The sequence below is a fragment of the Neltuma alba genome, unplaced genomic scaffold, assembly GCF_004799145.2.
Source record: "Neltuma alba isolate B1F8T4 unplaced genomic scaffold, ASM479914v2 tig00002907_pilon, whole genome shotgun sequence".
Classification (NCBI taxonomy): Eukaryota; Viridiplantae; Streptophyta; class Magnoliopsida; order Fabales; family Fabaceae; genus Neltuma; species Neltuma alba.
In genome coordinates this window covers 149,995-166,427 of record NW_021633066.1, presented here as the reverse complement: position 1 = coordinate 166,427, position 16,433 = coordinate 149,995, and the positions used below count along the sequence as shown (strand labels likewise).

Genomic DNA, 16,433 nt, shown 5'->3' with positions numbered 1-16,433 from the left:
ATTATTCACAATTAAACTGTTTCAACACAATTAGCCAAAAAGAAAATCAAAGAAAAGCAATTAACATTTTTAGTCCAATAACCAAGCCACCTTGAATTACCACTAAATGTTCACAATAATTTCAAAACATAGTCTGACCCAGTACAATGTAAAGAAATTAAAGCTAATCATAGCATAATGTTAAATGCTAATCAAAGATTCCAACAACTACAACCAATCTCAATACAAATATAAATTATCACAGCCCATTCAAACATTATAAAATTCATTCTAAGACCTAGAAATCACAATTATAATGAAAGAAGTAAAGATTAGAAGAGTTGAAACTCCCCTTTGAAGCTCTAAGTTCAAGCCATAACCATTGCTCTAGAGAATTGGAAGGATTTAGCTACTCCTGACCATCACCACAGCTCCACCAAAATTCCAATTCGGTTTAGCCATGAAGAACAATGAAGATGGAATCTGCAGGAGTGATTTTGCCGTGAAGCTATGGTCCTTCGTTCTCTCTTCCTCGCCGCTGGTCTCTTCAATTCACGCCGCCTCCCGCTCCGTTTCGTATCGCTCGTGGGTTTTTGAATAATAGGTGTCGTGGGGTATTATTCACGCCGCCCACGTCTTCTCCCTCAACGCCGCTTGCATCTTCTTTTGTCTCGTGTGCGTGAGTGATTATTATTATTAGGTTGGGGGAGGGCAAAACGTTCCGTTTTGCTCTCCCCTTTTATTATTGTTATATATATATATATTTTTTATTTTTCTTTTCTTTTCCTTTTTTTTTATTTTTAAATCTTCCTAGAACCTGCAAGCAAAATTCAAGGATAAGGTAGCATTAATTGTCCTCAAAAATCAATTAGTCACAATTAACTCAAAATATGACAATTTTGTCCCTATAAAATAATAATTCAAAATAAAACAAAATAAATCAATTAAGGCAAAAAGGGGACCAATTAAGCTGACAAAACTCATATAAAAGATACCAAAATATATAAAAATAATTGAGTTTGTCAGCAATCATTTTAGATAACCGGTTTTGGAATGACTATTATCAAGTTGTGAAGATTGTATCTCCTCTCATCAAATTATTGAGAATTGTGGACTCAGATGAGAAGCCTTCATTGCCTTACGTTTATGAGGGGATGAGAAGGGCAAAAATAGCAATTAAGGAGATGTTTAAGAAGAACAAGGAATTGTATAAGCCTTACACAAGAATCATTCAAACTCGATGGGATAGACATCTGAAGACCAATCTTCATGCGGCATCGTATTTGTTGAATCCTGCAATTACATGTGGTCCAGATTGTCCTAGCAAGTCAAAGTTAATGATGACTTTGATTGATGTGGTTGAGTCTTACTCAGATGAAGATATTGATGGCTTCCTAGTGATGAAACAAGCGACTACTTATCGCGAAGGCAAGGAATCTTTTAGCAGGCCTTCATGTCAAAAAGCTGCTCAAAAATTAGACCCCTGTAAGTATTATTATTATTTATTGTATTCATGATTATTCACTAATTCTATATAGTATTGGATACTAAATATATTTTATTATGTAGATGAATGGTAGACATATTATGGTTGTTCAGTTCCAGAATTGCAGCGTGTTGCAATGCGCATTCTTAGTCAAACTTCTGCTTCTTCTGGTTGTGAGAGGAATTGGAGCTTATTTGAAAGAATTCATACGAAAAGAAGAAACAGATTGGGACATAAAAGACTGAATGATTTGGTTTTCACCAATTATAATCTGCGATTGAAGCATAGGTAATCTTGGAAACAGTGAATAAATTTAGTTTTTTTTAATTGATTTATATTTATCTAATATTTTGTTTGTCATTAAAGGAGTACATTGAAGAAGAGAAAAAGTTATGATCCAATTGACTATGAAAACATTGATATGGTGGATTTTTGGGTGGCTGAAGAAGATCCCACTTCGGAGTTTGATGATAGAGATGTGGATACATTGGAAAGCGTCCTTAACAATGACGGCACTGCTAATTCAACAACTCTTGAGAGTGCTAATGAAGGTTTATATATTTAATTAAGACTCTATTCTTATACCAATATATAGTTATTTGTATAATCTTTAATGTTGGTCACTGTCTTATATAGGTGATGAAGATATGAACATTGCTGACCCTCCACCTTTACAAGATGATGTTGTTGCTCCTGCTTTTCCTTGTCCAGCTGTTGACATCTCAACCCATGCAAATGATCTTAGTGATGATTTTGATTTTCCCTAGTTAAGATATACATTTCATTAATGTTTGCTTGGTACTATTAAATATTTAAACTACTACTTTTGTAGCTTCTCATCTTTTTTTAGTGATTATTATTTATGAATTTTGTTTTATTTTGATATTATGAATTAATTATATTATTTTAATATGACCGGTCCGACCCCGGTTCAACCTCGGTTCGACCAGTAACCCTTGACCCACTATCTCGACCGGTTTGATGCCCGGTCCGGTTTTTTGTTCCTTGGTTACATACCTTAATTTAACAAAAGAAGACTATAATTATATGCTCACATGTATTGTCGAACATCGATGGAAACCCAAAATATCGTTCTTTTGTTTCGTCTTGTACGAAGTTAGTCTTAGAGACTAAGAATGCGTTTTCAAACTTCCTCGTCGTACGAAATTGGATTGATGACTGGAAATTTACAAAGAAATCTCAGCATGGGATCGCAGGCATGGCATCCTATATAATCGCATATCAGGTGAAAAATATATTTCCTACATATTTAAAGTAGGCTGATAATTAATCCCTCCGTCCCATATAATAAGCAGCAATCGAGCTCATCACGTAGATCAAAATGTTAGTTAAAACTAGTTAAAGATAATGAATATATAAAAATTAAAAGTTCTTTCACTAGAATGCCCTTATTTATAGGGGAAGAGTATAAGAGAGAGAATAAAAAAATTATTATAATAAAGAGAGTTGTAGAAGAGAGAGCATGTGTGATGGAGAGATGATGGTTTGGGAAATGAGATAATAAATATATTGAGTATTAGAATAAGTAATTAATGAGAGCAAAATAGGAAATTCTCTGCAAAAATTTAAGACAAATAAGAGGGAAATGATAGTTGTTGCTTATATAATGGGACAGGAGTATGTATCAAAAAAAGTAGGCTGATAATTAAATTGCATTCGCATTTAGTGAAGTTTCAATATTGAAGACTTTAATTTCAGCAGCGGTGATTTTGAAAAGTTATTATCAAAAGTGGATTTTAATTTCAACAACATCATCAAGTTATTGCTAAAAGAGACTTTTTAATGACAACCGTAAAAGAAGACTTTCGATGACAACCATAAAAGGTTACCACTAAAAGTTAGTGACTTTTAATATCATTGTTAAAAGTTTGACAAATTAAACTCGAATGTTCAATTAGAGTTTTAACGGTAACTCTAGACAATCACCACTAAAAGTAAGATTCTTGGCAATGACTTTGCAAGTTGTCACTAAGAGTCTGATAAAACATGGACTCAAGTCACTGTTAAAAGTCTCACTCAAAGTTAAACTAGCCGACTTGGCATACAACTTTAACTTTTTGGAGTCGCTTTTAAAAGCTTTTAGCGACAGTTAGTATTATAGCTCAAAGCTTTTAATGGTAACTCTTACACCTTCAGGAGGGATAAAAAGATATTATATATATATATATATATATATATATATCGTGTAACAAAGTACCTATATACTAATTATTATTTGAAGTTTGTGATCCAATAATAATCATCCTTTCTTAATATATTATGCTTGTTCTTTTTAACAGGCTAAAATGCCATTATTTAATGGTTTTATGGACCCCTCTATTTTCGGAATCTACAATTTAGTTAATCTAATTTTTAACACTATTAATAATATTTTATTATAATTTTGAAATACTTAAATTTATTAATTGAAATCATCTTAAATAATATAAAAATAAAATTATTAATTTCACTCTACAAATCTGAATAATTTTAAATAACTATGTATAGTAGTATTTTAATAATATTTTACAAAAATGTTGAAGTTAATAAACATAAACTAAAAATAACAAAAATTATTTAAAGAAAATGTCACTTTATTTTTTCCTTCTTTTTTATTGACCTACAACTCACCCTACCGTTATCACTTGAAGTAGCCTCGTGTGGCAAAAAGTGTTGTTTTATAAATAAAAAAAAGAACATGGCCATTCTCAAAATTGAATTCCAAATTTTGGATCATAGATTTTGGACAAAAATACATATTTAGTTTTACCTTTACAGAATATTTCATTTGGGTGCTTAATTTTATAAAGTGTATTTTTTTAGTTTTCTAGATCTAACATCTATAAAAAAAAAATGTTGGCATTGAAATTTTAATTGTGAGCAAAACTTTCTCAAATAAAATAATGATTGACTTAAAAAAACATCATTTAAAATTGAATACGCAACAAATGAAATATGATTGTTTTCGGACCACTTCATGTTAAAACTCGAAAACAAATTAATTTGGGATATTCTATTCACCAAAAGTAACAATCAATTTGGGAGAATCTATATCCGTTCTTTTGAGCTGCTGATAGATCCGCATCTTCTGCCAAATGGTGTGCAAGTGTGTCGTGTAAGAGGCCAATCAATTCAGTTGGAAAAAATCGAAAAATTATAAGGAATATTTATAATTTTATTATTATGTGAAAAAAATAATAGAAATTCTGAAATATAACTGAAAACGATGACTCCAATTTGAAAGAGAAAAATTTGGTAATTAATTTCCCATTTTGCATTTATTTTCTTTAGTATACTTATATCATAACCGTCATCCTGAACACATATATCCCAAGGGCTTATTTGAATTAACATTGATAAAAGTTACTTTTATTATCCCAGCTGACTTTTGTTTATTGAAGTTGGGATAAAATTAAAGTCAATTAATATAATGTAATTTATATTTGAGCAGAATTTTTTATTAAAAAAATATTAGTTTAAACAGGAACTTGTTTGATTGCTATATTGAAAAGTTACTTTTAGAAGGTTCAAATCTGAAAATTGCTTCAATTTTAAAGTAGCATTGGGAAAAAAGTCAGTTGCCCTTATACCCCCCAAAAAAAAAAATCCCCCCCCCCCCAAAAAAAAGTGATAATAAGTATACTATTTTGTCCAACTAATTTTTTTTGCTCCCAATTAATTTATAAGACTTCCTAGAGACATTCACTTAATCTACGTACATATAAACCACATGATATATTATTGAAATCCTAGTCAAGCATATAAACATGTACGTTAGACTAGGAACTCTGTCAAATTAATATACATGCTTGAAACTATTAGACACATTCATAATAAAGCATATATATAGGCTTTAACTCACTATAGACATGATTAGCTATAACATGGAGTTCATCTATTATCAAAGTCACACTTACTCAAACTGTGGCCATTGGCTATTAGAGCACTTGAGGAATACTCCTCCGATTCTATTTATAAATCACTTCATACATATTTTATCAAAATTAAAAAATAACTCATTAATTTTGTCTTAAAATTTAATAATTTTTCAATGTCATCACTATTTAATATATCACTTTTTAAGAAAATATTACCTCCGGTCTTCAATATAAGAACTAGTTAACTAATTTGATTAAATTAAGAAAATGAGTTAAATTAGTTATTTGTTATAAATAGGTATTGTCTTTTCTGAAATATCTTTGTTAATCAAGTTTATTAGTTAGAATTTTCATTATTAATAGAACTATCTTAAGAAATTATTAATAAGTATAAGAGATAAAATAGATTGAGGTTTTATATTTAGGACTAAAATAGAAGTCACATAAGGTCTTATATTAAGGATCGGAGGTGGTAACAATTTACATAATAACAAATGAATAGTAAAATAACACGTTTATGTTAAAAATTTAAAGATGTACTATCTGCTTGAGTACTACTTTAAATATTAAACCAAAAATATTCTAAAAATGACTGTTTTAAACACATCGTGTGCAATAACTTTTCAGAGTAAGATGCATGCCAAATTTATTGCAGAAGATTCAACCTATATACTCCTTTGGCTCTATTTAGAGGGCAGAGAGAGATTTTTTTTGTCCTATTTATAAGTCACTTCATTAAATTTTTAGTATGAACATACTATTTCGTTCTTCATTTATTATAGTATAGATAGTTATGTTTTTTGAAAGATATATATATTAAATAAAAATAAAGTTAAAAAGTTGTTATATTTTAATAAAAAATTAATGCATTTTAAAGTTTTTTTTTTAATCTGTGTGAAATATATTAGAAATGCTTTATAAATAGAATCGGAGTATTAGAGAATGGCCGATGATTACAAGTTCCAACACCAGCTTTATGATTTTGAAAATAATATGGCAGGCTCGTCATTGGGAACGGGGTTGTGTAATTTAATGTCAATCTCCATAAACAGGCCACTAGCCCTGGCTCGGAAAAAGCTTCCATTTTCGGAAACCTCATTCAATCCGAAAACCAGTGCTCTATAATTTTATCCAAATGGTACAAACTCTTCCAATTCATGGCCAACCAGCGAAAGGAATCCTCCCTGCTTGTCCAATCGATGGGTAGGAGTGCTCATCCCCCAAACGGTAGTGTTTGGGGATGGGATCCGGATACCTATTTTTTCCCCCGTTTTTTCATTAATTTTATTTTTTGTTTATTTTGGTTAAAATATACTCCCCGCTGTCTTTATTATCAACTTCAAATAACTAATTTTAGGATAACCAACAATTTGTTAAAATTAATTAAGAGCAACAAATAGGTTAGAAATATAGTTTTGTTTTCAAACATGTCTTTATGATAAATGCGAAAAAATGAAAGAGAATATATGGAAAAATGTATTAAGAAAGTATGACAAATGAGAGAGAACAAATAATTAAGGATAAATTTGAAAAAAATATATTAAATGTTTAGACAAACCCAAATTAAAGCTTATAAAATGGACTACACCCCTCTTCAAATTTAAAGCTTATAAATAAGAATGGAGGAAGTATCTAGTACTACAGATTCTAGAGTATTTTTCCAATAACATCCACTGTCATAAATTTATTGAGTGCTGCTAAAAAAAATTTCAAAGTGTTGTATACAACATAACACAAATAAACAAAAAATAAAATTTAATTAAAAAAAAAAGGGTACCACCCTCATCCCCTAAATGCTGCACTGAGCATGTTCTGTTCATAGATTTATGTGTAGAGTATGTAGACCCGTGCGAAAAGTTACTTTCTCAAATTTACTCTGCGGAGTATGCGAAAAGTCACTTTCTCAAATTAACTCGCTTGATCAATACTTTGCCATTTTCATTTGTGCTGACTTAATCTTGAATGGCCTTATCTTTGCCCAAGGCTATTAGGACGGAATGATATAGGTAAAAACAAAAAAAAAAACACAAAATTTACAAAATTTAATATGGAACTGATATGATAGGGATAGGCTATGCCCATCTCATCCGGTTCCGAATACATTTACACTTGCGTATACGTTATACACACACTTATTGGTTTTTAATTGTTCAAAATATTGCTACAAGAGAGAACAAGAGACTTGGGGATTAAAAGAAGCATATAGAAGAAGGGATATGTTACCTCTGGTCCTAATTATAAAATCTAGTTGACTAATTTGAGGAGACTAATGAAGTAAGTTAAGTTAATTATTTGTAATAAATAAGTGTTGTCATTCCTAAAATATCCTTACTAATTAAGTGTATTGGCTAGAACTATCATTATTAAAAGGACTATCTTGGAAAACAATACATAAATATGAGAGACAAAATAGATTGGGGTCTTAAAATTAGGACTAAACTAAAAGTCAAACGGGGTCTTATATTAAGGACCAGAGATAGTATTAACATAAAAGTAGCATAAAGTCTTTGGCTTTCACTGCCAAAGCTCTTATTTTGTGCTTATTTAGCAAAGTTCATAATTACTTGAATAAAACCCCTTATACATTTCATGGTATAAAATTTATTTATTTATTTAAAATAACTTAAAATGAGCTAATGCTATGAGACAATGAGACCAACAAGCCTGGTTACTTTAGAGCCAAATCCTTAACCAACGCTTGTCCTCTACTTTCATAAGTCCACGTGTCACCTCCCCACTTGTCTACTAATCCAAAAATTCATCGCTCTCCAAGCTCCATCGACTCCTGGATCCCACATACGAACTCCCCACCCTCACATATTTCACGCGCCCCATACTTGCTCTCTCCATTCGACATCTGTCACTCAGTTGGCTTCAGTTCCTTCTTCGATGCTTCCCCTCAGCAACACTCGAGCGTTTAAGCCGCATACCTAATTAATTTGAATAATAAATTGCATTCACCATGGTGAAATATTTTTTCAGGTGTATTTAGTATTTTGAAATATTTTTTAGATGTATTTAGTACCGTAAAATATTTTTCGGTGCATCAGCACTTTAAAATTTTTTCAGATACATTCAGCACCAAAAATATTTTTTGATGAATCCAGTGCCAAGGCAAAAATAAATACTTCAAGGTGCTAAACACATCTTAAAAATACTTTGAGATGTTGGATGAACCACAAAATATTTCGGGGTGTTGAATGCAACTGAAAAAATATTTCGAGACATTCAGCATTTTGAAAACTTTTTTTAGGTCCGTCCAGCACCGTAAAGTATCTTTCGGTTCATCCAGCACTTTAGAGTTTTTTTTGGACGCATCCGGCATCAAGGCAAAAATAAATATTTCAGGATACTAGACGCACCTTAAAAATATCTTGGGATGCTTGATACACTACAAAAATATTTCGGGGTGTTAAATGTAGGTGAGAAAATATTTTGAGATATTGGATGCACCTTAACCAATTAATTAATATGATTTTTTTAAATACTTTAAGCAACTTCCTTAATTACCTTTCTTCCCTTCTTACTTGATTATTATTAGGGAATATTAATAGTTAGTTTGAAAAAAAATTGATAAATATGTAAAATAAGTCTTTCATATATGACCAATATCAACTTCTCAATTAAATTCCACGTTAAGTACTAAAGGAGTTTTTTTTTTTTTATCCACAAACCGGTTTTCTTGCTGCCCAACCCGGTTTTCCCTTTTCCCCACTAAAAAAATATTTAAAGCCCAGAATTATGAAAATCGAGACAAACAAAATAATGCTACTTCAGGCTTTCCGTATAAAGTGTTCGAACTTCAACATCATTCATAGAAAGCCTCTGTCACTCGGACCTTCCAAAAGAGAGAGGAAAGAAAAGAAGAAGAAAAAAAAATCCTCTTCTTCAACTTCTTCGGCCAACTCTTAACATTTTTTGCCGTAAATTTCCGCTTCTGAGGCATATATGCACTACTGATTAAGATTCTCCCTTGTTTTTATTTCTCCATGTTCTATCTATATGGTATCAGTACAATTTATTTTGATTCCGCTTCTGGAACGGTGTTTTTGATTGTGAATTTGTTCGACGAGATACAATATTTGCTGATTGTTTGTGTGGTTGATCTGAAAGGCGAAGGCCTTATAAAGAGAAATTAAAATGGGGAGAGGGAAGATTGTGATTAAGAGGATTGAAGATTCAGCAAGCAGGCAAGTGACTTTCTCTAAGAGAAGAAATGGATTGCTCAAGAAAGCAAGAGAGCTTTCGATCCTCTGCGACGCGCAAGTTGGCGTGATTGTGTTCTCCAGCACTGGCAGGCTCTATGAATATGGAAGCTCCAGGTATGCATATGTGTATGTGTGTATATATTCCTTGTTCCCAATTCGTTTACATTTCTTTGTTTTACCAGAAACTAGCGCATCTTTTGATCTGGCTTTGACTTCTTCATTTTTCTTTTTACTGTGTCAAGTTTTCTTGAAATTAAAATATATATATATGTATAAAACACCCACTTGAACATATATTATTCACCAAGAGTATCAAGCTGTGAGCTTGTAATTGATGTTTAGTAGTACGTTTGGCTATTAGTTTTCTCCTTCTAAATGCGTGACGGATATCAAAATTTCCATGCATGCAAGCTCTGATGAATATGTGATATATAAGAAACTCTTCGCCCTTCTGCTAGCTGAGATCTTTGTTCTTTTTGTTCATGTTCTTTTCTCTTATCTTTGTTTTTTGTGCCCTTTTGTGGGTCATTCTTAATTTGAGCCAATAATATGTTGATTAGATTGCCTGATTAACCCAATGATTGACAGTTACACACTTTCTAAAATTCAGATATAGAAGATGCTAGGCAGTGAATTCGATGAAGAGGAATATTTGAAAGTATTCTAAGAATATTATCTAACTCTATCGATGTTTTATAGCCGGCTCCAAACTTGGGAAAAGAAGGAGGGTCATGTTATTCTAAGAATTCTATCTAACTCTATCTATGTTTTATAGCGAGTCCCAAATCTGGGAAAAAGAGAAGGGTTATGTTAGACTCTCGAAGTAAAGCTCTGTTGAATCTTTCTATGACAGCGATCGATGAAAAAAATTGTGCTACTCTTAGAATTCAATCTAGAGTTACTGTTTTGCTATAAAAAAAAATCTAGAGTTACTGTTGTAAAGATATTTAAAGTTCGAAAAGAAGAAATTTTAACACAATAATTGAAGCATGTTTAAGGTCCAATCATCACCTCTTTTTCTCTCTTCTTCTTTCAAACATTACAATGAAAAATAAAATTCTAAGAGATTCAGACTAATTGAACTACATAAGATGAATATTAGATTGTACACTGTAGATGCCTTTTCCGTACCTAAGCAGATAGTCTCTAAGCATTGATACTATGATACTTTGAAAAGTTATGCATGCATAAGATACTTTTAGATTTCAAAAAATATATATCTTCTGGTGAACTGCTGAATAATTCATTGATTTTATATATACGTGCATAAGCGATTTTGCACACTATTATGATGATTCACTTATTTTGATTGGTTTATTAACTTGTGATAAATATTTGGTGATATTGGGATCCAATAGAACTAGGCAATTTGTAATGTTTATGTTATAGCATATTAGTAAGGACTGGGTTTGTATACAACTGAGAGGTGTATGTACTTGTGCTATGGCTTGACCGTCTATTTTGAATCTTCAAACTATATATTCTTTTGTTCTTAAATGTAGAAGTTAGTTAAGGAGTTGATTTTAGTCTTAAATATAAAACCTTAATTTATTTATCTATCAAATTTTTCTTTTTTCTTGTCAAACTCACTTATTTAATCTATAGAAGGATATGTAGTAGAATGTTCTGTAGGAGTATTTGAAGGAGATTATGTCATATTTGTTAGAATTAAATAATTTATTTAGCTTCTTTAATCTACCTAAATTAATTGAGTAACTCTTACATTAAGAATGAAAGAAGTAGTTTTTCCCCTTACATAGCATAACTAATATTTATTATATATAGTCGTTTTCAAATCTTTTGGGTTAACGAATGCTAAATAAAATTTTGAGAAAACAAAACTAAGTTTTGCAAATTTAAAATGGTAAAGTAACATCCAATTTAGCATTCTAATTTTATTTATGATGCATTCAGCACCCAGATGTCATTTTCCTGATACATCCAACATCCCCTAATGTAATCCAACACTCCAATCTTATTTATGATTTGGGATGGCAGATGCACTATAAATAAATATTAAAGTACTAGAAGCACCATAAAAATAACATCAAGGTGTTGCATACACCATAAATAGGATTAGTGTACTAAATACAATTGGAAAATAATATCAAGCTGCTGGATGCTACTTTAATCTAACCAATTTAAAACGAGTTTTAATAAAACACGCACAGACAAGTACTCGAACATGTTTTAATTCTTCATCGGTCGTAGTTCATTCAATTCTAATAAAAATACATGGTTTGGATGCTAAATTGATTAGTACTCTATTTTGGACAATTACCTGTTCGTCTTTAGAGCTGGACAAGAATTGAAAATATATAGTTGATAAGTAACTATTTCTTCCAAGTTAGGGGGGGATTGATTAAGGCTGAAGTATTTTTTTTTAAAGATTTTAATTAGCATGTTATGGTGCTTTTTAATTTTTTACAAGGATAATTATATGTTAACTCATGTAAGTTAAAATACAACACCACATATTTGTGTTTGTGTAAATTCCTGGTAATTAAATGATTAGAAATAAAAGCTTAATTTTGTTACCAAATTGTCAATAATAATGTAATATATAGAAATACTTTTTAAAGAATATTTAATGACATAATGAACATTTATAAATATCGCATCGTTAAAATATAGTCAAAACGTAAGGTTTCAAAATTCTCAATTAGTACAGTATAACCATTTTAAGTTCAAGTCATTTTTCTGCCCCTGCAAAAGATCAGACGAGTATCAGCTTTTCTGAAACATAAGTAACTACTGGATACCATTGAAGTATAAGTAAGTGCTGTAATGACTGTACTTATATTAATCTCATTGCAAATTTAAAAAAGATTCATAATCGCGCATTAGGTTCTGATATTTGATTGCTCTTTTAATCATGACATTGTTTTATGATTTAAACAATTACAAAATTATTTTCAACATTAAAATTTGGATGCTACAGATATGTGTGTAACAGAAAATGATTAAATAATATCAGAACAAATCACTACTCTGTGTGTGTGTGTGTGTGTGTGTTTCTTTTCAGTTAGCAGCTACTTGAAATTTGCATAGCTTGGTGTCAAAAGGATATATTTTTGGGGCTTGCATCCTCATCAATATAGAGATAAATTTTATATTATGTATTCAATCTACCATGTCCAAATAAAAGGTGGAATGCATGATAACTAAGGTTATTTGGTTTACATTAGATTAAAGAAAAAGGAGGATCCTTTTGTTTTTTCATTTTAATTACTAATTGACTCTTCGTTTATGGCAGCATGAGATCTATTATTGAGCGCTACAACCAAGTAAAAGTTGAACAACATCAGCATGTGAATCCTGATTCGGAAGTCAAGGTACAACACACCAAATGCCATCCTCCAAATAATTTACATTAATGTTTTTTTCATATAAATCATACCTTGCTACTAGGCATTAACAAAGCATGGTCCTGATATTGGGCTTGTTTGGATTGACATTGTGAAATGTGACTTTTTTCCAAAATGATTATAGCAAACTGAAGTTTGAGTTATAGTAAATTAGTGCAACGTGATTTGTGTTCGAATAGATTTTTATGGAAAAAAGTTAGTTTAGCAGAAATTTGTTTGAATGGATATATTGAAAGGCAATTTAAGAAGGTTCAAAGTTGAAAAAAAGCCAAAAGCCAGAGAAAGTTTGTTCCAATTTTAAAGTAGTTTTTGTGTAAAAAGTCAATTGCGCTCCAGAGATATGTCAAACATCATTTGTCATCCAACTAGCTTTTTATGATTCTAATGAGGCTTTCTAATGCTATCGCAAAAGATGAACTAACATACACTAGTTTTCCAAGTAGAATTATAAAACATCAGGAACACACTATAAGGAACAGGAGATTTGGTTATGTTATTATTCTGGGCTTAACTATGGTTGAATTAAAACTATATATGGTTAATTGTCTTCCCAATAGTTTAAGCCCTTTGGGGATACATATTTAATTTAGCTAAAACATTACATATATATAGTTGTAAACTTACGTCTCTGAATGATAGGGTCAAAGTGCTATACGTTGTGCAGTAAGTTGCGGCATACCTTCTTAACAGAACACTAGGTCCTTGCTAAAAACCCATATATAATCACCTTTTTGCCCATCAGTATTCTTGACGTACATGCATTCAATAAACCCAAAGAAAGCTCAAAATTCTAATCTATACAACTAGGCATAGGAATGCCCAATAAAAACTTTACTCTCATCAATAAGAGTTGGAATCTTCATTGAAGGATTAGACTCAAATTCCACTGCCAAAATCTTTTCTCCCACAGTGCTTTCTAGCTCATCATAGTCACCCCTTGTCTTTTCTAGGGTCTTAGGCACAATTCCACATCCTCATATTTTCCTCAAAATGATCCTCATGAACACACGAGAGAGGTCTGTCATGAGTTTCACATCGCTTAGTGTTGTCACTTTACTGATAAAAATGAAATCTGTTAAGCAAACCTTGGTCTTGAAAGAACTCCAAAGAGAGATTAGAGATATAGTTTAAGTCCAATAGAACAAGTTAAGGGCACTAACTTTCAAACCCACGGCTGTTTATAATTTCTGCTTCTGAGGCACATCATTGAACCCAACTAGCATATGCCAACCTCGACTATCCTGAAATCCCTAGGGATCATTCTTGCTTACTCCTTCTGCCACTAAACTTCCATTCTTGTTGATATAGGGCTTCGTCCATGCATCCTTACTATCTTCTCTTCAATACTTTTTGGATAGGTTTTTATACTTGAAAACTGATCATCTCATGTTATCCCAGAGACTTGTTCATGTTCATCAACATTCTTGACCATGCACTCCATTCTGGCCATATATGCCTCGAGATTCATGTTGCTTTGATTTCCAAAATGATGATCCTACGATATATATACTTGTATTATTTCCATAAAATAATCCCACAACTTAACTTTACCAAATGAACAGTACGCAAGAGTAGTCAAAGTTATTTGATACTTTGAATTCTTACATTTGCATTGCTCTTTATTTGATACAATATTTATATCTTATGTTTATTTGATATATATATATATATATATCTATCTCTGTGTTTGCACTTCGTAGCTTTGGCAGAGAGAAGTGATTGTATTGAGGCAACAACTGCAACATTTGCAGGAATGCCACAGGTAACTGTTTCTAATTAACCACTCAATAGCAAGATAACTGTATAATAAAAGCATCGCAAACATTGGAATAATAAGCATTGTTAAGTTTTAGGTGGCAAAACACATGATGACACGGAGGAAAAAGAAAAGGCACTACAACACAGTACTGCCTTTGAACTCATCCAATTTGTATGCTTTCTCAAAGCAAAAATCAAAAAAGAAAAAAGAAGCAATTATTTCTACTTTTTCTGATTATAATAAACTGCAGATATTTAGTAAACCACAACTTATCAATAAATGATTATTTTAACTGAAAAATTGCATGTGTTCCCGGTAAATACAGTAGTACTAAACACCATAGCCACTGGATAAGTAACAAAAGAAATCTTGTGTTCAATTTCATACATCAATATATATATTTGTTTACTATTATATCAATTATATCATGATGACTAAGAATTCAAAGCATCAATTAAAAAGGATTATAAAGGTCAACAATTCCATCTTTATTGGTTTAACTAAAAAATTATATTGTTTCAAAAGTATATATGATTGCCTTTTGGTAAACATGCACGTAGGCAACTCATGGGTGCACAACTTTCTGGTTTGGGCATTAACGAACTGCAAAATTTGGAGAATCAACTGGAGATGAGTTTGAAGGGTGTCCGAATAAAAAAGGTATGATGGATTGATTAAGACCATCTTCATTAGTTAATTTTACATGACAGGATTAATGATATATTATCATAAATTGATAACTGATTTATTTAATTTGCAGAATCAAATGTTAACTGATGAGATTGAAGAGCTGCAACAAAAGGTATATAAAGATAATTTTGTTTTTGCTCCTTCCATATTAGAAAGGTCTTCCCTACAAACCTTAGCCAAACCATTGAAATACTATTGCAGGGAAATCAAATCCGACAAGAAAATGTACAGCTCCATAAAAGGATACACCTTATTACTAAAGAAAATGTAGAATTACAGAAGGTAAGTTGGAAAAAGAAACATTCCATTCATATACCTTATCTTGTCCTCAACAAGCACAAAAGAGGGGAGAGGGCAATCATTAAATGACAAAACACTTTAAGGTTATCACCAAAAGCCTAAATAGAGGATTTTATCTTAATCAGATTCATGAAGCAAGGATCAATATGAATGAAGAAAATGGGAATTCCGATCCTCCATACAATACCATCAACAAATATGGTTTGCAAGCTCCAAACCATCCACAGCTGAACCAGCCACAAGCAAAAGCTATGGAACTGAGGTACTCCCTCTTATCCTTATTATAAGACCCATATTAGAAGAAATTTTTTGTTCTTTTTGTAAGATCATATGATAGTTTCAATGAGCACTAAAGATTTTTTTGTCCCACACATGTCCATAGTTAATGAGGATAGTAAGAGAGTAGAAACCAATATGATGTTAGAATTTATTATAGTTAATGAGGATAATACTGGAAATCATTTGAATTTTATGACAAATTTAATGTATTTGATTTTTTTTGAGTAGATGTAAATTGGTTAATTGTCTCTTATAATCAAGACTAGAGGGAGTATATCACTTCAAACTGAACATATATGGCTCCTTTTGCTCACAAGACAGAGATAGAACGTCTTTTTGTTCTCTTTATAAGTTACGTTGTTAAATTCATAATGTGACTTACTATTGTATTACTTATTGTGTAAATTGTTATTTTCTTGAGAAAAGTATATTTATCAAATAAAGTCAAGGTTAAAAAAATTGTTAAATTTTAAGAGAAATTTAATG

General features: G+C 31.2%; 1 protein-coding gene across 1 annotated transcript; it reads left to right on the top strand.

Moving 5' to 3' along the window:
* The first annotated feature begins 9,483 nt into the window (after nt 1-9,483).
* On the top strand, nt 9,484-15,344 carry LOC114739767 (MADS-box transcription factor ANR1-like). Its single transcript, XM_028927844.1, has 4 exons — nt 9,484-9,665; nt 12,808-12,886; nt 14,620-14,681; nt 15,239-15,344. Exons 1-4 carry the CDS (start codon nt 9,484-9,486, stop codon nt 15,342-15,344), a joined length of 429 nt encoding a protein of 142 aa, XP_028783677.1.
* The last annotated feature ends 1,089 nt before the right edge of the window (nt 15,345-16,433 follow it).